The following is a 20119-nucleotide window of genomic DNA, read 5'->3' as shown; positions in this document are numbered from 1 at the left end:
CCTGGGCAGCCCCGTTCCTGCTGCCAACCCGGGATGCGGGGATGCAGTTTGGAGCCAGGGTGCAGGGAGACACCGCCACTTTTCCAGGCGGGCAACAGGAATATGAGCTCAGTTGGGCACCGGGAAGAAATATCTTTATCAGTATCTTTATCAATGACCTAGATGAAGGAATTGGCAAGTTTGCAGATGACACTAAGCTGGGAGGAAGTGTCGATCTGCTTGAGGGTAGGGAGGCTCTGCAGAGGGATCTGAACAGGATGGGTCAATGGGCTGAGACCAATGGCATGAGGTTTAACAAGGCCAAGGGTCCTGCACTTGGGGCACAACAACCCTATACAAGGCTACAGATTACGGGAAGAGTGGCTTGAAAGCTGCCTGGAGGAGAAGGACCTGGGTGTGTTGATTGCCAGCGGACTGAACGTGAGCCAGCAGTGTGCCCAGGTGGCCAAGAAGGCCAATGACATCTTGGCTTGTATCAAAAACGGTGTGGCCAGCAGGTCCGAGGAGGTTATTCTGCTCCTGTACTCGGCACTGGTGAGACTGCACCTTGAGTACTGTGTTCAGTTCTGGGCCCCTCACCACAAGAAGGATGTTGAGGCTCTGGAGCGTGTCCAGAGAAGAGCAACGAAGCTGGTGAGGGGGCTGGAGAACAAGTCTTATGAGGAGTGGCTGAGGGAACTGGGGTTGTTTAGCCTGGAGGAGGATGAGGGGAGACCTCTCTACAACTACCTAAAAGGAGGTTGTAGAGAGGTGGATGCTGGCCTCTTCTCCCAAGTGACAGGGGACAGGACAAGGAGGAATGGCCTCAGGTTGCGCCAGGGGAGGTTCAGGCTGGACATCAGGAAGAAGTTTTTCACAGAAAGGTTCATCTGGCACTGGAGCCTAGGGAGGTGGTGGAGTCACCATCCCTGGAGGTGTTTAAAAGAAGGGTAGAGGAGATGCTCAGGGACACGGTTTAGTGGCAGATAGGAATGGTTGGACTCGATGATCCAAGAGGTCTTTTCCAGCCGAGTGAGTCTATGATTCTAAGACGAGCTCAGCCGGGAACCACGATCTCCAGCCCCTCCGAGCATCAGGAACAGAGGCCCCGGGACGCGCAGCCGCCCTGGCTCCCTCCCTCCGCGGCGGCTGCGCGGTGCCGGCGGGGCGCTCCCCGCACTCGCGGCGGGAGGGGCGGGCGCAGCACGTTGGGACGCGGCCGGGAGGGAATCCCAGCGGAGCCGCTGACCTCGGAGCCCCCTTCCCTTGCCAGGATGCGCTCGGAAGGGGAGCCGCAGCCTCCGGCCGGGCTGGAAAGGTTCTCTAGCGCCGGGAAGGGCCGTGGGCTGCGCGCTCGGCGGCGATTCGCCCTGGGGGAGCTGCTGTTCAGCTGCCCGCCCTACGCCGCCGTGCTGACCGCCAGCGAGCGCGGCGCGCACTGCGACGGCTGCTTCGCCAGGTACGGCCGGGCCGGGGGGGGGGCGGCACCGCGGCGGCTGCGGGCGGCGGATCTGACCCCCCCGCCGCATCCCGGGGTGTGACAGAGGGCAGCCTGAGGCCCCCCCCAACCATTGCATCATCCACACTGCGTCATAAGGCGTGGGGTCCTCTTTATAATCACTCTGTTGGCACAGTTTGTGGACTATGTCGAGACTTCACAAAGTGGAATGTTTTGGTTTAAGCGAAAGTGCAGCTTCGTCTAAGCAGTTGTGCTTTTTGAAAGTTGGGATGTCCCTCTTTAAGCATATTTTCTTTCTCTGTCAAAGTGTTTTTCAGACACTGTCCTTTCTTTGAAAATAACACCTTCGTGAAGTGTGATCTGTGCAGAGCCGTTGTCTCTTCTTTTGGAATCACCTCTGTTTGGACTTTTCATCTGTCTTAAAGCCAAGAAAAGAGCTGGAGCCAGCTCCAAATTAGCAAGAGTTCTGGTTGTTGCAAAATTTCATAACATTAAAATTAGGCCTTGGAAAGTAATAGAATATGCATAAGATTTCTGGGAAAATGTATCCATATGCATGTAAATGGGAAATATATTCTGTAACCAGCTCTTGTCTCATTGCACAGGATGGATGGAGATCACTCCTGCAGTGTTGCCCAGGCCTGATAAAGGATGCTTGCTTTCTAAATCTCCAAAAGGAGTCTTAGAGAGTTTTATTTCCCAGCATTTTTGGTATCACTGTCAATAAAAGAAACAAACAAGAAGTCTGATTAGGACAATGCCAGCGGGCATCCTGCAATCTCAGCCCCCCTAAAAATACCATTGGATCATTGAAAATGTGTCATAAGGCATAGGCTTCTCTTTTTCTAATCCATCAGTCTTTTGATACAATATATGGAATATGTTGAGACTTTATCAAAGCAGTTGTGGTTTCTGAAAGTTAGAATGTCCTTCTTAAAGCATGTGTTCTTCCTCTGGTAGCACATCTTCCTTAAAACGGAGTGTTTCATCCACAGTCCTTTCGTTGAAAATGATTACACCTTGTGTGAAGTGTGATCTGTGCTGAGCAGATGTCTCTCCTTTTTCAATCACCTCTGTTCAAACTTTTCATCTCTCTTAAAGTTAGGCCTTGGAAAGTAATAGAATATGTATAAGTTTTCTGGGAAAATGTATCCATATGCATGTAAATGGAAAATACATTCTGTAACCAGCTCTTGTCTTGTTGTACACGTTGGATAGAGATCATTCCCGCATGTTGCCCAGGCCTGATAAAGGATGCTTGCTTTCTAAAACTCCAAAACAAGTCTTAGAGAGTTTAATTTGTCAGCATTTTTGGCATCACTGTGAGTAAAAGAAACAAACAAGAAGTCTGATTAGGACAGTGCTGGAACCAGCTGACATCCTGCAGTCTGAGCCCCCCTAAAAAACCATTGAATTAATGAAAATTTGTCACAAGGGATGAGCCTTTCTTTCTAATTAATAAGCCAGTGGGGAAAGAAACAAACAAAAAATCTGATTAGGGTGGTGTCGGTGCCAGCCGCCATCCTGTAATCCAAGCCCCCCAAATAATCCCATTGACTCAATGAAAATTTGCCATGAGGCATGGGCTTCTCTTTATGATCTCTCAGTGAAACAGTAAAAGAAACAAACAAGAAATCTGATTAGGACAGTGTTGGTGCCAGCCAACATCCTGCAGTCTGAGCCCCCTAAATCCCATTGAATTAATGAAAATTTGTCACAAGGGATGGGCTTCTCTTTATAATCAATCAGTCGATGGGCAAAGAAACAAACAAGAAGTCTGATTAATGGCTTTAAATTGGAGGGTGGAAGACTTAGACTAGACATTAGGAAGTAATTCTTTGTTATGAGGGTGGTGAGTCACTGAAACAGGTTGCCTAGGGAAGTTGTGGATGCCCCCTCCTTGCACGTGGTCAAGGCCAGGTTGGATGGGGCCTTTGGGCAGCCTGATCTAGTGGGATGTCCCTGCCTGTGGCAACGGGGTTGGAACCAGGTGGGCTTTAAGGTTCCTTCAAACTCAAACCATTCTATGATTCTGTGACAGTGTTGGTGCCTGCCTAGATATCCTGTAGTCTGAGCCCCCAAAAATTCTGATTGGATTAATGAAAATTTGTCACAAGGGATGGGCTTCTATTTATAAGTCAGTAAAAGAAACAAACAAGAAGTCTGATTAGGACAGTGTTGGTGGGAGCTCAAGCACAGTGATGTTGTTATTAGCTAAAAACTGCTTCACAGACGAAGTGCTTTGGGCTGGTGCACACTGACATTTTCTGACCAAGAGTAAGAAAACATCTATATTTGAACACATGTCCGCTCATTCTGAGTGAAACGATAGGGCTGAGCTTTGTTTCACTGTGACAGGCTAGAACTTATTCTATAACCATCTGTTTTTCTCTCCCCTCCTACTCTTGGTTCCTGAGCTATAGAGTTCGTCTTTTTTTTTTTTTTTTTTTTTTTTTTTTGTCTGACTTTGTATATCGCTGTGATGTGATATACAGAAATATTTGTGTATTTCTGCTTCTCTGTTCGAAACGTCAGTCTTCTGGCAAATAACTCTTAGTAGGGCGAAGCACAGGCAGTGCAAATGGCCCATCGCTGTGTGGCTGTGAGCATTTCGACTGCCATGCCACCGGTGCTGACAGCAGGCCTGCCACTGCTCCTTTCCTGGATCCTGGTTCTGGCAGCCTGCAGGGTGCTTGAGTTTCCTGAGGTCTCAGCAGCTGCCCTCCTTGCCTCTGTGGAGGGGAGTTTTGACCTACTGCAGGTATTCCAGTGGTTGCTGTAAACCTCTCAGTGTCAGCTACTGCAGGGAAAAAAAATGCACTTTAGGGTTATCATTAGAAAATTAGGCATGGATATGACTCACTGGCATGTCACACCAGACTACATTTTTAAAAGATGTAGTACTTTCCTGGTATCTGGCCACTTACTGAAGAATCACAGTGCGTACTTGGTTATGACTTGGAGAAAATATTAGTTTGCCTCACTAAAGAAAAACAACTTTTTTTTTTTTTTTTTACTTTTTTTATCAATACATAAGTATTGTGTATGTTGACTGAGAGGCAGGCTGAAGAATATAATGATTACACTCTAATATGTCTTTTCATCTCTTGTCATCATAACTCATTTATGCTTTTCATTTTCTCTTTTCTCTTAAATTTTTCCTTTTCCTCATTATATATACTTCTATGACTTATTCACCATATTCATCCCTCTTTGCATATGAGCCCCTAATGTAGTTCCTACTGAGGTCAGTGAAGCAAGTCCCATAGACTGAAAGAACTGTAGAACTGAGGTGATTTGCCACTCCTCCTTTACACTAGTAGCTTTTCCTAGACCCTGACTTTGTGGTTTTTTTTTTTTATCCTGTGCCTAACCACAGATTCTTTTGTGCTGAAGAAACTGCTGGTTTTGTTTATCACATCCGGAAGATTTCTCTCTGTGAAAGGACCAAGGAATACTTATTATGCGCTGTTGATACAAAGTAATATTGTAGAGATAATAGTTATCTGGTGGAATAGATCATCCCAGGAGCCGCTATATTTGAATGCTGCTGGTTCACCATGCAGGTTTCTCCCATGGAGCTCTCAAGGAGCACAGTCATCAAGGAATATACTGAATGCAGTATCATAGCAGTTACAGTGGGGTAGTCTGAAATCTACTTCACACCGGAGTGATGAGGTTCCACCATGAGAAAAGATATCTTGGTGATGTAACGTGATCTGCTAATGCTCAGAAGTGTGTTTTGTGTCGGTGCCCCATGGCATCAGAGCTGAACAAACACAAATTGGATTCTAAGCATGTTTCTTGAACTTGCAAAGAGTGTTAGGAGGAAGATTGTGGGCTCAGCATTAGTCTTGGTAAGAGAAACCTTGCTAAATGGTCATAAAACTGTTCTAATAAAATGGACAGAATGAGACCAGAACAGTATATTTTCATCTGGTAGTATTTGTTACTTTAAATACCCATCTGTGCTTCAGGTACCTACTGTAAGCAAGCAGAGTTGTGGTGTTAGCCTGACTCACTCACATTGCACCTTCTACTTTGTAAGAACAGAGGACACCAAGACTTGCTGTGCTTTATGGACTCCAAATGCCAGTGACCCCTGAAGTGTTGTACAGTGTCATATGGTACAAGGACACTCACCCTTGTTTTACTCCAATGAATTTACCTCAGTTTAAGACAGTTTTTCTGCAACTTGCACTGGGGAGGGTGCGTGAACTTCTTGGAGTATTCAATAATGCTGAGAGATCCCTATTGCTGCCACACCAAAATGTAACATGTTGGTTAATACACGCTCTATTTTTGATAGGATCTGCTACAACACATGCACCTTGAAGCAGAAAAGGACCTTCCTTTTGGCAGTTCCCGGTGTTGAGATAAATACAAATATAAAAAAAGGAGAGCACAAGCCTTAGGTCACCTTAGAATGCACAGATATCAGGGCAGACATTAGGGGGACAGTAAGAGGCTGTGTGATGACAGGAGATCAAACATCGTATGTAATAGTACAACATGTTTTCTTGGTGTTGTGAAGCAATTACTCACAAAACAGCAGTCATGCGTTCTGTAACCAGGCAAAGCAGCAATGGAACTATCAGAACAAAGGGTTAGTAGAGGGGAGCAAGTATGCAGAGCAATTAGGAAGTTCTCTATATATGCATCAAATAGTGCCCAAAAATGATGGTGTCTGTCAAACAACATAGAATAACGTTTTTCCAAACCTGGCAATTTATCAGGACAGCAGAGTGCTTTTGATTAATAACAGTTGTTAGGAAAATCTTGCTTTTGAAACTCTAAACAAAAAAAAATAATGTCTGCTATTGGAAGTTGGGATTCAAGCTGTAGTTGTAGTGTTCTAAAGAAAATACAGTTTTAATTGTGAAATGCAGAATATTGTGCAAAAAAAATATACAGGGTACATTCACATTTAATTCATATTTATAGACTAGAATAACTTCTGTTTTCTTTTTAAGGAAAGAAGGATTGTCCAAGTGTGGGAGATGTAAACAGGCCTTTTACTGCAACGTGGAATGTCAGGTATGGTAATGCAGTTTGTGAGGATGCAGGCGGAAGGAGGGCAGTGTTTGCTGAGCTGCGTATTTTGTTTGTGTGGCATTGATAGTCTCTAATTGTAGCTACGGTTAATAGCGGTCCAGTGATTTTCAGCATCCCACAGATGCCGACTGTGGAGTTGTGCATTGGACAATTACAGGATTTGGACATGGTCTGCATGAGTATTTCAAGATCAGTAGCTCCAGGGCTTGGTACCACTGAGACTTTGATTAGAACTGCCTGTCAGCCCGCTAATTATGTCTGTATCACTTCTTTCTTCAAGCACAAACCAGATAATTTAACATTAGCTCCCTAAACTGGTAAGAGAGTCTGTGTCTAATGGAAAATGGTCATAACCATTTGAAACCTACCATGCTTTCTCTTGAACTCATTCATTCTGGCAACTTTTATTCTTTTTGTATACTTTGTTTTTTAAAAGCCCCTGAAAATAGAATGTAAGCATACACTAAAATAGAACGATATGAAGACATTCAAAACATTGGCTTGAAGTTCTAATTCCATTTTTACTTCGAACTAGAATAAGCATTTTTGAAAAAAAAAAAAATTTTGCCAGGACTAATATCTAACCTTTGTGGGCTGTCAGCTTGGTGTGGAAGAGTTGTCTAGTCTACATGTGAGAAACTCAACAGGATTTCTGGCTAGGTAATGTAGTCTGTGTAAGATGTGTCTTGGGTGCAGAGTATGGCACAGTGCTCGTGAAGGATTTGTGTCACCAAAGGTCTGGCATGCAACTGTGTGTTGTCTGTAATCTAAACCTCTTACATTGTAGCATGCTGTTGAGTGTGTGAGTTGCATGTGAAGTATGCAGGCTGAGAGAGTTGGAGTTGTTCAGCCTGGAGAAGAGAAGGCTCCGAGGAGACCTTATAGCGACCTTCCAGTACCTGAAGGGGGTACAGGAAAGCTGGGAGGGGACTTTTTACAAAGGCTTGTAGTGATAGGACTAGGGGAGTGGATATAAAGTGGAGAGGGGCAGATTTAAATTAAACATAAGGAAGAATTTCTTCACCATGAGAGTGGTGAGGCACTGGCACAGGTTGCCCAGGGAAGGTGTGGATGCTCCACACCTGGAGGTGTTCAAGGACAGGTTGGATGGGGCCTTAGGCAGCCTGATCTAGTGGGATGTGTCTCTGCCTCTGGCAGTGGGGTTGGAACTAGATGATCTTTAAGGTCCTTTCCAACCTAAACTATTCTGTGATTCTGTTCTCCAATGTCCTTTTCTGAATGGAGGAGATGTGGTTTGTACCATTCAGTTCCCAAGCACTTCAGGATGGTTACTGCTTTTATTTCAAGGATGTGTCTTATTCTCCCATTGCACAGGTTGCAAAGTGAGCCTGGTCTCTCCTTAGTTTTCTTTCTGTTTCCTCCCTATATTCCTGCTTTGTCACTCTGTCTTAATGAATTGTGGGTTAATCAAATGACTTTTTGGTTGTGAAGCACCAGGAGGAGTCAAAGTGCTTAAAAGAAATAAATTTTTAGAGAATTTTGAATAGTTCAGAGAATATTGGAAAACTGACACCCAGAAAGAGAACAATTACAGTATGAGGATCTTTAAGGCTCCTAAGGTAAATCTGGATGAGTTTTAAAGACAGTATAAAGAAAACCTGTGATGCATTCATGAGATATTGCTTATTTTTAAGAAATGTTTCCATATAATATTATTTCTTGGGAAGCTTTTAGCTAGATGAGAAAAGGAAATATTTGAACAAAGAAATTTATTGGCTAGTTAGTGCTATTTATCTGACTTGTGAGTTTCTTCTCTTACTGTATAAAATTCAAAATCATTTATGAAGCAGGTAAGCAAGATTTACTGAAGCAGGAAAGCTCAGTGATTTGTGCTAGGAATAAAAAAGAAATAGATATCATGATGGAAGACGTAGAACTTATTTCTGTTGATCCACAATCCTTTGCTTTTACCTCCAAGTCCCTTCTTCAGTTCCTCCCTCAGTGTCCTCACTACTGGCCTTGACAGTGTATAGTTTTATATTTAAGAACAAAAAAAATTTTTTTTCTCTGTTTTGCTGCATGTATTGCTTTCTTAATTTGACTTTTTTTTAGTGGTAAAAATACTCTCTCTAATGGAGCATGTTCCAAGAATATAAAACTGAATTGCTAAAACTGAGTATCTCTAAGACTGCAGGAGATGATGCTCAGCAAAAGCGGGAAGTGTTAATGGATTAAAATCTTTTCTACCTGTTGGTGTTCAGTATGAAGCTTTAGATATAAAGACACTTTTTGCGTGTTGTGATGTCTAGCCAATAGTATGACGAACACAGGCACTGACTAGCACTTCAGTCTTATTGGTGATACGCATGTGGCTCTTGACTCCCTAGTTGATATAACATTATCTTCCATGTTTTTGACCTTTCTGAGCCAATCTGATGAAATTTATGAATGTTGCTGAGATTGAATTCTTTGACATTCTCTCAAAGTTACCTTCAAGAATAATATTCTCTAGAAACTGGTCTCCACTGACTGTACGTGCTGCACAGAAAATCTGCACTGCATCTTCATCCCTGTCTTGTTCAAAGGCACTTTTCAGCAGTTCAGCAAATCTTTTTCAAAGCAGGAAAGGACATCTGTGCCTTGATACTGAACTTGTAACACTGAGACCTACAGTAAATGTGTCCCTTTTGCCTCCATGGTTGTGAAACCGATGAAAGGGCAGGCCTGTACTTGAGAACTATGATGGAATTGTCCATTTGATTAGGATTTTTTAAAAATAAATTTTCTTTGTAAATCCATGTTTTCTTTATTCAGTTCAGTTAGAAATTGCATGTACCCAGCAAGGACATGATTTTATATTTTGGTTAGTACTATGTTAGTTAATATAATTCAGTTTGACAACTGTTTGCCGTGTGAAGTATACTGTATGGGATAGAAAAGCACATGTTTTGAGCTTACTTTTTTTTTTACTTTAAGAGCTGCTAGACTGCAATAGATAGGAATTATTTCTAGTGGTGGGGAGAGATGGATCAGGAGAAAATATAAATGTACCAGAATGTGCAGCAGGAAACAAATTCTTTTGATATCATTTTCAGAATTATGGATTTCATAACTGCAGACATCTTCTTTCTAGTCCATTTCTGTTGAATGAGATTTTTTTCTTCTCTTTCAGAATAGTGTGGTTATAGAAAGTAAAATTAGTGACATTGCATATATTTACCACTCTGTTGAGCCATGCAGTATCCTTGTTTTGAGGTTCTTAGAATACTTCCCAAGCATTTAATAAATGAAGCCTTACAGCAGCCTTTGCGGCTTTTCTGTTTTTGTAGATGAGATATAGGTACACAAAGATGAGTTTACTTGCTGAAGATCCCCCAGGTGGTGAGAGTGCATCTCCTGCCATATGGCCAGGTGTTTGATGCATTGACCGAGTCCTGCTTTGCAGTGTAGTTCTTCTGCCCTGGTCGTTGGGAAAGGTGGTGTCATATTGTAGTATGAGGGACTGAACCCGGGGGAAGACAAAGTCTTGCAGATATATAATGGCTGATTTGTTTAGGGGTATCTTTGTACACACACATATGTATGCACTTGTGCTGGTGCTGGCACAGTTCCCTTGGTCCTAATATATGGGTTTTGTCCGTTTTGGTCTACAATTTTGCTTTTAAGATAGATAACCTTATGTTTGACCTATATTAAGCTGGATGTTTGTGTAGGCATAGATCCAGTCTTGGATGGAGGGCATGTGAGAGTGGAAGGTGTCTTCTCTGCTTGTCCTTACTGCCTTGAATGTTTTATGGGTCGGTGGGATCTTGCCTGTGTTTGCTTCATCTTTCTTTCCTTCTTTCTTTCTTTCTTTCTTCTCCCTAATCCAGTTCTCCTTTTAAAATGGTTTGTGATTTCCAGCTGATTCATACCATTCTGCTCTCTGCTATTGCCTCCTCGAAGCACAGGCGTGTTATTATAGTAGTGGCTTTCAGACCCCATCTGCAGCTGTTGGGGTCTTGACTTCTTAAATTATAATAATTTTAGTCAAACAGCAGGAGACCTGTGCTCATTTTTTTCTCCTCAGAAATTAGCTGCTGAAACACTCTGAAAAGAAATGTTTAAAGAGGGTTATGTGGCTGCAATTGTGGAACTGGCGAACTTGAACCAGCTACTGGAGCTGCTCCTACTGTTATTACACATGGCTATTATTTATCCCAGGCAGAGTGGAGATCAGCTAGCCAAAGTGCAAAAAGAGATGTTTTTGTCACGACTTTCCATATCTGAAATATATTTTGAACAAAATATTTATGGGTGTTTCTTAACATATCATGTTATAGAGTGCTGCAGTAGGTACTTCTGGAGCAAGGGAAATGTGTATTTTTAACCAGCTGGTAAACCTCTAAATGTAGTTGTAGAGCTGGAGTTAGCATCAAGCAGATGTTTTTCAGATGGGACCTTACAGAAATTGCCCATTCCTGTATGATGAAGTATAAAAATTAGGAAATTCTTGCTGTAATGATTCTGCACGATAAACTGACACTGCAAGACCGTGCTTACGGTTGCCTTGGGGAAGTGTCTGTCCCCCTATCCAAAAACTTTCTCCATGTTTCTTTGATAATTTTTCCTTGATAAATGTCTCCTGTGAACCTTTGAACATTAACCCAAGGAAGTCAGATATCCTGAATGGCCCAACTTTGGGTAAATGATAGTAGGGAAGGATGGCTGCGAGGACATGTGAAAGTCTTGCTTTCACTGTTTGATGAAAGAGTGTATGAGAGAACTTTACTGGATAGTATCAGACATCAGAAGTTGCCTCACTGAAATTCAGTTAGAGTTGAATGCTATTTGGGCATAATTGGGCCTTAAGCTTTTGAAGAAGTGAGTTGACCCCTTACAATGGCTTGCCTTCTATTTCTGTCTGGTATTTGTGTTTCTTTTCAATCAAGGGAAATACAACAGAAATAACAGAAATTTTGCATCTTGTTGAAAAACTCCATGTGAGGAAAGAGGTTGTAAGGACATTTCTTTGGACTTGAGTATTATTTTTTTGAGCTTTATGTTTAGAATTTGGGGGGGCTGTTGTTTGTTTGTTTGGTTTTGAATAGTGCTGAGCTATATGACAGTGTTCTGGGAATTAATCCAGCAGTCCCGGATGGTGGAATCGTTTTGAAGAACTTGGTGGAGATGATTTTTTCCATGCTTTGATGTGAAAAGCATAAGCTTTAAAGAGCTTCCCTTCCAAAAATGTTGTCACTCACTCCTAAATGAAGGGAAAAATACTGTGGATGTAATGAAAATAGACAGAAAATATTAATATAGCATTAGGGATTCAACTAGAGCAATACTATCTATTATAATTCAAACTATTTAGAGAAAAACGTGGAGAAGAATGCAAAACACAGTCCTGCTGTGATCGCAGGGAAGGCTGCTGTCACAGAGTTCCCATCCCAGGTATAGCTCAGTCATCAGTACTCTATTTTCTTGTGGTATTTCAGGCTTTTATCTCATCTCACACAATTCAGCCGTATCTTGTCCCTTTAGCCTCCCTACTACTTCATGTAACTCAGTATGATTCTGCCCAGGGAAAGATTTTAATTAACAATGGCTAAAGAATAAAAGGAGCAAACGGATTTTTAAAAACAATGCTTTGAGACAGGCTCGTGATTTTACATTTTGATTTTTTGTTTTATCAAGTAATTTCTCCAGCTTATTTAACCAATGTGTGTGGATATGGGTCTTCACAAAAGTTCAGGTTCTGTGCCTTTGCCTGGTATACTCAGCCATTGTGCCGAGGCTGGTGGGTGTCATGGGTGTGCAAGTAGGCATGAGAGATGAGGTCTCCCCCTGTCTGTCTTTTTAGCATTTAGCCTGTGGATTCGTAAGCAAAGGCTATCAGAAACTTTCCAGAAACAGGTCTTGAGGCATAGATGGGAAACAGGCCTCTTGGGGGATGCATTTTGTAGTGTGACAGCTGTAGGAGAGTCCAGAGTTTAATTTCACATGACATGATTACAGTGTAAGATACTATTTTGGTTCTCCTGGTCTGTATTGCTGTGTCCTCTTAGAACATTTACACTGGAGCTTATTTCAAGCAGCCTATACGCAGGCTGTTTTGGAAGTACCATACTGAGATATCAAGGACAATGAAGTTGACATTGTGAGGGATTGAATACCCTTGCAGTGTTGCACTGCTTCAAATCCTGCATGACATTGTGGTGGGTGTTCACTTTTCTTTTTCTAATAAACTTCCAAAGCTGCCTGTGCCCAACAGCACTTAAAATAGCCATTTTCTAATGAAAGAGTTTTTGGTGTACTAATTCTGAAATTAGTGATCCCAGCTTTTGTTTTGATCTGCAAAACCTGTAAATAAGCTGACCAGCCAGGACAGGAGATGCTGGGGGGACCTGATTCAACTGGCTGTTTGAGGTGCTTTGGGTTGTCCTATGTGGCCCGTAGCTGTAGCTCTCACAAGGAACACATCTCCCAGCGGACCTGTGTCACATCTAATGGTCCTACGTATGTTTTAGATGGCCTAGGGTGTCTCAAATGGTGGTTAGGCAGCTGAGAGAAACTTTCTGTTCCTGCCACTCAGTCACTCTGATGGGGTATATTGATTTTTTTTTTAATGAAATTTTTTTTTTTTTTTGTGTCAACTAGCACAAGGTCTGTGGTATTGGGTGAATCACAGTAAGAGAAATGAAGAATTTTCTGGAGGCTGCAGAAAGATTTTCTGGTTTTCACTTACTGTCAATTATAAATTTGTGGGATTTGTTGTGATTTCTTTCCTCTGCTACTGTTTTCCACCAGTTTAAGCCTGGTCTGAAAACAAAACTTGGTGCTTCCTATACAGGCAGAACACTATAGACCTGTTCTAATAGTGCTATAAAGGTGTGTCTGAGGTGAGATACAGAAATAAATAACGTGCGTTACTCAAATATAGAAATATAGAAAGTTTCTATGTTTGCATAAATAAATAAAATGAAATTTGATGCAGTTTGAGGACAGCCCGTGCCAGGGTCTGAGTGCCAGTGCAGAGCATTAATCTGTGATTCTGTTCTCACCTTTGAAAGGGTCTTTTGCTTTACAGAAAGTCTGTAGAGTGCCAAAAGCCAGTGCTATTACTCCCAAGTGTTATTGTGTGTTAAGCTAGGAGTATGTTATCCATTCTTAACTAAAATGTTTTTGTCTTTATTAGTGTGCTTTCATTGCCTAGCTGTACTCGTATTCTACAACAGTTAAGGAAACAATGTGATAATTCTATTCAGTAGGTCTGGTTTCGACCTTACATATACCAGTTCTTACAGTGATTGTGAATCCATTGACTTCAGACACATTACTCCTGATTACACCAGGGTCGTCTCATAATGAGGGGCCAAGGTGTTAAATGGAAATGAACCCAATAAAGCCATCAAGCTCAGACCTACTCTGTCCTCACGTGCTTGATCTGAACAATAAGAACTGGTGATTTATAAATCATGTTGTCTGTTTGCTTCTTCGTCATTTAATTCTTTTTTTCCATTGAATAAATGAAGATGTTCTGACCTTAATTCATCCCTTGTGCATTTGTTTGAAAAAAGCAGGATAGCTGTACCTCTTAAATGTGGCTCAAGCTTTTGTTCAGATTTAGTGAGCGTCATCTTATTTTTTTAAGGGAAACACATTTCACTTGACCTCTAGGATATGGCAGGACTTGCCGCATCCTCTTTTTCATCACTTTATTTTCATGGCTTTTTTTTATGTATTTTTCTACATTTCAGAAGGAAGACTGGCCAATGCACAAGCTGGAGTGTGCTGCCATGTGTGCATTTGGGCAGAACTGGAATCCCTCGGAGACTGTAAGGCTAACAGCGAGGATCCTTGCCAAGCAGGTGAGCAGGAGGCCAGGCTTTGGAGGTGCATTCCTACTCTGGGTGCCAGGGAAGGCAGGAAAATGAAAATTGACCGACAGTTAACTGTCCTTGCAAAGCACATACATACTAGCTTCCTGTGTACAGATGGGTGTAATATAGAGCACGAGCAGCTGAACAAATTGACCATCAGACCACTGCAGCAGTGTTAGGGCAATCAGAGTCCAGATCGAAACTTCTGAGGTAAGATGGCAAAAGATTAGTGAGATTTTAAGCTGTGTAGCTATAACTTATGGCCAAGATGTTGTTGAACAGTCTGGAAAAATTTACTGATAGTTTCACAAGCGTGCATCGTGTTTCAGCCTCTGTTCTGGTAAGTCAAAGCCCTTGGTTACACGTGTAGGCTAGCACCGAGGCCATGTTGGTGAAGAGAAAGCAGAATGAGGCTGCATACATGGCTAGATTCTGAGGAATGCTACTAGTGCTGTTGTGTCTGCAGGCACTGATGTCTTTATGAGCAGTAGCCCTGTTGTACTATTTTGCAGATATAACTGCATAGCATTTTGTGGTATATACCTCCCAGTACATTTGTGAGTCGAAAACACCTCTGAGGTATTCAGGTATAAATGTTTACAGTTACTGGAGTAACTGTTTTAAAACAGAAGTTGAAAGAGATCTCAGGCTCTTGGTCATTGGAGAAGAGAATATTATTAGCAAGGAAATAAGATTGCAATGTCAGCCGCCATTTCAGTGTTACCTGACTATACAGATACAGAGTATAACACAAGTGCTTACAGGGAGGGGACGGGATTCATGAGTTTCAAGGTTATTATGCTGTGTATCTTTGTAAAGCTCTAAACTCTCTCTGCAAAAACAAAACCTCTTTGAAGCGTATTTGTGTGATTGAGGCCTGCTTATGTGACAAGGGCAACCTGGATTCTGTATGTAGTGAAGATTTTGGTGGCCTGCTGGGAAGGTAGCTGCGTACTTGCTGTGTGGGTAGATGCGTGTGTGTGTGAATGTGTGTGTGTGACTTAATTAAAGTGTGGTTTAGTGGTGATCCACAAACAAAATCGAATGTTTAATGACAAAAAGTCATTGGAATAAATTTGTGCTTTTATCGCTTACAGGGAGGGGGGAGAACACTACATGTCATATAAAAGCTAAATATGCAGACCATAGTCCCTGAACCTCAGCTGCTGGGCCACCTGCAAAGCCATATTTAATGGCCAAGATTACAAAGAAGTGGCCTTAGGCCAACAATGGAGCACTGCTTTTGAACTCTGTCAACAGTCAGTTTATTCACTTTCCTCAAAGCAAAGCCTGTCTCCTGCCTGCTTGCTATTGTTAGCAGCTTTCTGGGTGTCTAGAACAAAGCAAATGACATATTTAAAATACTGTTCTGTTTATGTGTATAAATTTGATAGGAGTTAATCTCTGGCTGCCTAATTTGGTAGAGAGACAATATTTCTATGGCTTTACTAAGGGTAGTCAATTTAACTCAGTGCTGCTCATCAACCTCTGTAAATTCCATACAGTGTGGGTTTGGGTTTGTTTTACAGGTAGGAGTTCCCAGCTTACAAACGAGTAGACAAAACTGCCTCCTTTAAACACTGAAATATTTTCTCGTTGCTTTTTCTCCCCCTGTTGATAGAAAATTCACCCTGAACGGACACAGTCGGAAAAGCTGCTTGCTGTAAAAGAGTTTGAATCACGTAAGTAAAACAGGCTTGCAGGTAAACAGGGGCAGTTATCTATATTCATGATTTGCTTTACTCCTTGGCCCCCCTCTATCAAAACCTCTCAGAGCACCTTGCTCCTGTTGGAGGAAGGAGTAAACAAAGAGAATTGTGGTTCTATGTTTTTTGAAAGTGCTTTTCTTTCCTTTTTTTTCCCCCTTGGCCACTTGTGGGGGCTGTGAAACGAGGGTGAAAACCTAGACAGAATTAATTATGTAGCATACATCCATCTCATGGCTTTTCTAGTACTCTAGTGTCTTTTGAGAATTGTAATGTTGTAAAATTAAAATAGCTGGTATTTATTACCAGGAGGCATAAAATCAGAGACAGCACAGTTGCTAGATGGTGACAGTGACTAAGGGGCTAATTGCAGAACCCTCTGGACTGTGCTTCAGTATCTGTCACTGCCAGTCAAATCTGACATGTTGTATATGATTCTGTTGAAATCCCATGTCCTAAATGCTCCAAAATAATCCAAGGAAAGAGGTGAGGCAATGGCTTGCTTTTAACAAGAAGGCTACTGTTCATGTTTGGTGATGCAGAGTTAGAAGTTGAGCAACTAGGGGACTAGTAACCATCCTGGCATAGTTTTCACCAGTCTGCTGTTTCTCTGTCTTAGTGCTGGCGGTAATATACAGGGAGACAATAGCTTTGTGTATTCATATTTCTCACTCTCATGGTTTCCAGAACCCTTTATAAAATGGTGAATAAATGCAGTCATTTCTAGAACTTGAGGTAGCAGAGTAGCTGAGCAAAGTAAGATTTCAGTCTTATTTGCTTCCTGGACAAAAGCTCCTGTCACAGCTGTTGGGACAACTGGGGAAATAAGGGGGATAGATGCCAACATTTGACTTGGCCTAAGGCAAGGATAATTTTTAGAGGTAGGTTAGTAGGATTGAGGTTGAAGAGGATGGCTGAGTGCTGACGTATGTTCTTCTGCCTTGAAGCTCGTCTTCAATAATTTTATTAATTTTGAAGTTAAAAGGCTGAAATGTTTGTTGCAGTGTACCTCTTGTCCTCTAGGAGCCCTCATTTCATTTCTGGTTTTGTTAGTAAGAACCCCTTGTTCCTTCTGCCTTGTTGACTCTCCTCGTCTCTTAGTATGCTTTTGCCATGTTCAGCGGTTGCCTTACTCTGCAACACCTGCACAGGAGAGAAAAAAGGCACCTGGCTGTCGGTTGGAGGCTCAAAATTTGTCCTAATTCTCATAAAATTTCATTTTCCTCATTAATTTTTGTGCCTCTCCTGTCATTCATATCTGCTCTTACAAATAATCTTCCCCTTCTTCCACTGTTCTGCAGCCTTTTCTCTTCCTGTGTAGTTTTCTTGCCACTATTATTTTGGTTTGGAGAGGAGAAACTGATGACTTCTTGGTTCTTTTAGAGCAGAACTGAGTTGATGACGCTGCTGCTGTGAGAAAGAGGGTCAGGGAAAAGTTTTGCAATACTCTGCTTTTGAGGAGAGAGAAAGAACCAGGAGTTTATGGTCAGTCTCCTAGCTTGCTTTGCATGGGCCAGGCAGAAAAAAGTTCAGTAGCCACAGCTTTGGCTAGAACCTATCATGGGCCTGAGGGTAAATGTCTAAACAATAGTGTATTCCCATAAGGGAATACACTTGGCAGGTGTGCCAGGACATTTCCAGTGATGTTCCTGCTGTCTCCTGTTTTCCTCAGGTATCTGCAGCTGCAACACACCTCTGTTGATGGTCACTCTTCAGCCCTTGGAGACATGGGCATTCTCAGATGGTTTGTGAGGCCATGTTAGACAGCTGAGGATAGTTACCCACAGCTGACAGACTTCCAGAGAGCCAGGCTTGGCTGGTCTGTTTGCTAGGGTTAACAAATACTTTTTTAAACACTGTAACCTTTCTCCCAAGAAAGGGAAATTTGTGTCCAGTTACCTGATAATGTAAAGAATTAGAAAAAGCTTTTTAATCCTGCATGTAGTTGTAGTGCACATGTGGATTTGGAAGAAGCAGCCTGACATTTATGGAAGAACAGACACTTCATGCACTACTTCCAAATAGCTATTCCTCTGTTTGTCTGGGCCTGTTCTAACTTAAGTCTAGCTGCAATTCATGGGGGAGTGTTGCTGTTACTGAAATGGAATGTATTCTTTGTCCACAGACCTTGACAAACTAGACAATGAAAAGAGAGAGCTGATTCAGAACGACATTGCTGCTCTTCATCACTTTTACTCAAAGCACTTGGAGTACCCTGACAATGCTGCCCTTGTAGTTCTCTTTGCGCAAGTAAGTTGGCTAGAACACAGCCTGCTTAGGTGGATGGTACTGTAGGATTTTAGCCTTTGTGAAAAGGGAAAAATGTTAACGGCGACGGACGTGGTAGCTCTTTGCTTATCTTAGGGAGAGCTGAGTGTGCTTGATGGAGATCTACTTCCTTGCACATGAGTGACTGGACATGCCCCATTTCAGTGTGAGGGGCAAGACTCTTGTCTGCAGACTTTTTATGAGATCCTTCTCAAACGCTGAAGAAAAGGAAAAATAGCTTGTATAAGACCCTATCAAAGTTAGGTTTCTTGTAGGCCAAGGATAGTGCAGCTGTTGTTGGACTTAACACAGAACACTGCTGGTTTGAGACCTGCAGAGGCAAAATGTTCATTCTCGCTTCAATCTTGTGGAAATACTTGCTGGTCAGGTCATCATTGTGTTTGACCTTCACAGGGAATAAACTTCAGAGAAACAGAAAGAGCAGTTTGAAACTTTTATCTGGTGTGTGGCTTTTAAATGCAGTCAGGTAGTTTGGTCATCTGGAGAGATGAAGGAAAGGCAGGATGTCTTCTTAGATAACTTCTGAAATGTGTCACCTCTTTTTTCTCACCTGCTTTTCATACACATCTAAATTGAATATTTTGTAGTGGATGGAATAACACCAGTGGAATACTGAAAGATCCATTTTCTTCTTTTTCCTCCTATACTTCAAAATAAGCTAGTTTTAAACTTAAAGATCTAAGTAAAAGACATTTTTTTTTTTTTTTTAGAGGAGGCCTAGTCTTGACTGCTGTGTTGAAAGCTGAGCTAGTGATACCTTGGTTGGTAGAGCTGGGCATCTACCAACAAGGAGGCACAGTTACTGTTACCTTAGTACAGAGGTACTGTTGTTCTGTAGCCGAATGATTCTTTAGCACGTTTAACATCTGATCATCATCCATTGTGTTGTTTCTAATTATATGTTATCCTTCAGTGGAAAGGTTTTTTTCTGTTTTGAAGAATTAACAATTTGTATTTGTCAGAGGGATACTTTAGAGACATCAGTACATCCAGTTTCTTGTTTTGTTTGAGTGTTTTTGTTAGAATGTAGGCAGAATCCTCAGGTATTACATTGTTTTGGCTGCAGTGACTTTCACTTGGTGTCCTGTCCTGAACCAGCTCCACCAGTTCATGGTACTTTCACTGATTTCTGTGAACTGCTGACTCCCAATCTGGCATTCCATCCAATCTTCTCTGTAGATGTCTAATGTCACCTTTAGGTGTCATCTTAAGCTCATCCTGATCATCAGATTGTTATCTACCACTGTGGACATGGCAATTTTTTAACAAAAGTCTCAAAAGGTTGTTTGGATGTTCCTCAGAATTGTTTTACAGGACACAACCTTTTGAAGTTTTAGTTCCAGCATAAATCTTCCTAGAAGAAGGGGAAACATGCCTGTACTTGATATGTACAAACATGTTTCCTAGTAATTAGTTAATGACCTAAAGCAATAGTATGGATATGCTCCTTTGTTTTGCTCCAACACTTTCTGTGGCCTCATGTTATCTGCGTTGCTCCTCCATTAGACATTATTTCTCCTTGTGGCTCAGGGCAGTTGTTTGGGACTTGGGTACCTTGGACCCCTTGCTCACTGCCTTTTGTGACCTTTGTCTGATGTTGCTGATGTTGCTTCTTACTTAACAGCTAAGATGTGATTGGTCCTTTTGAGAGGAGCAGAGATTTTTGTCCAAACCATCCTTGCCTTTCACCGCTCTCTTCCCCAGCTTTTGGTATCATTCTACTCTCTTTTGTCCCTGCAGAACATAGCTCTCAAGACTGGAGCTCTACCTCTTCAGTCTTACCTTGTCATACTTCTCTGAAATTC

The 20119-nt window shown here is 42.0% G+C and overlaps 1 protein-coding gene across 1 annotated transcript in view; it reads left to right on the top strand.

Moving 5' to 3' along the window:
- The first annotated feature begins 1130 nt into the window (after positions 1-1130).
- The window catches only part of SMYD2 (SET and MYND domain containing 2), a 31743-nt gene continuing 12754 nt past the window's right edge, over positions 1131-20119 (top strand). Inside the window, exons 1-5 of the mRNA XM_054060925.1 lie at positions 1131-1438; positions 6412-6475; positions 14197-14307; positions 15941-16001; positions 18151-18275. Of these exons, the coding sequence (XP_053916900.1) occupies positions 1254-1438; positions 6412-6475; positions 14197-14307; positions 15941-16001; positions 18151-18275 (546 nt within the window). The 5' untranslated portion in view covers positions 1131-1253. The remainder of the gene's footprint in view (positions 1439-6411; positions 6476-14196; positions 14308-15940; positions 16002-18150; positions 18276-20119) is intronic.

Source organism: Cuculus canorus, chromosome 3 (assembly GCF_017976375.1).
Source record: "Cuculus canorus isolate bCucCan1 chromosome 3, bCucCan1.pri, whole genome shotgun sequence".
Taxonomy (NCBI): Eukaryota; Metazoa; Chordata; class Aves; order Cuculiformes; family Cuculidae; genus Cuculus; species Cuculus canorus.
This window is presented reverse-complemented; position numbering and strand designations above follow the sequence as displayed.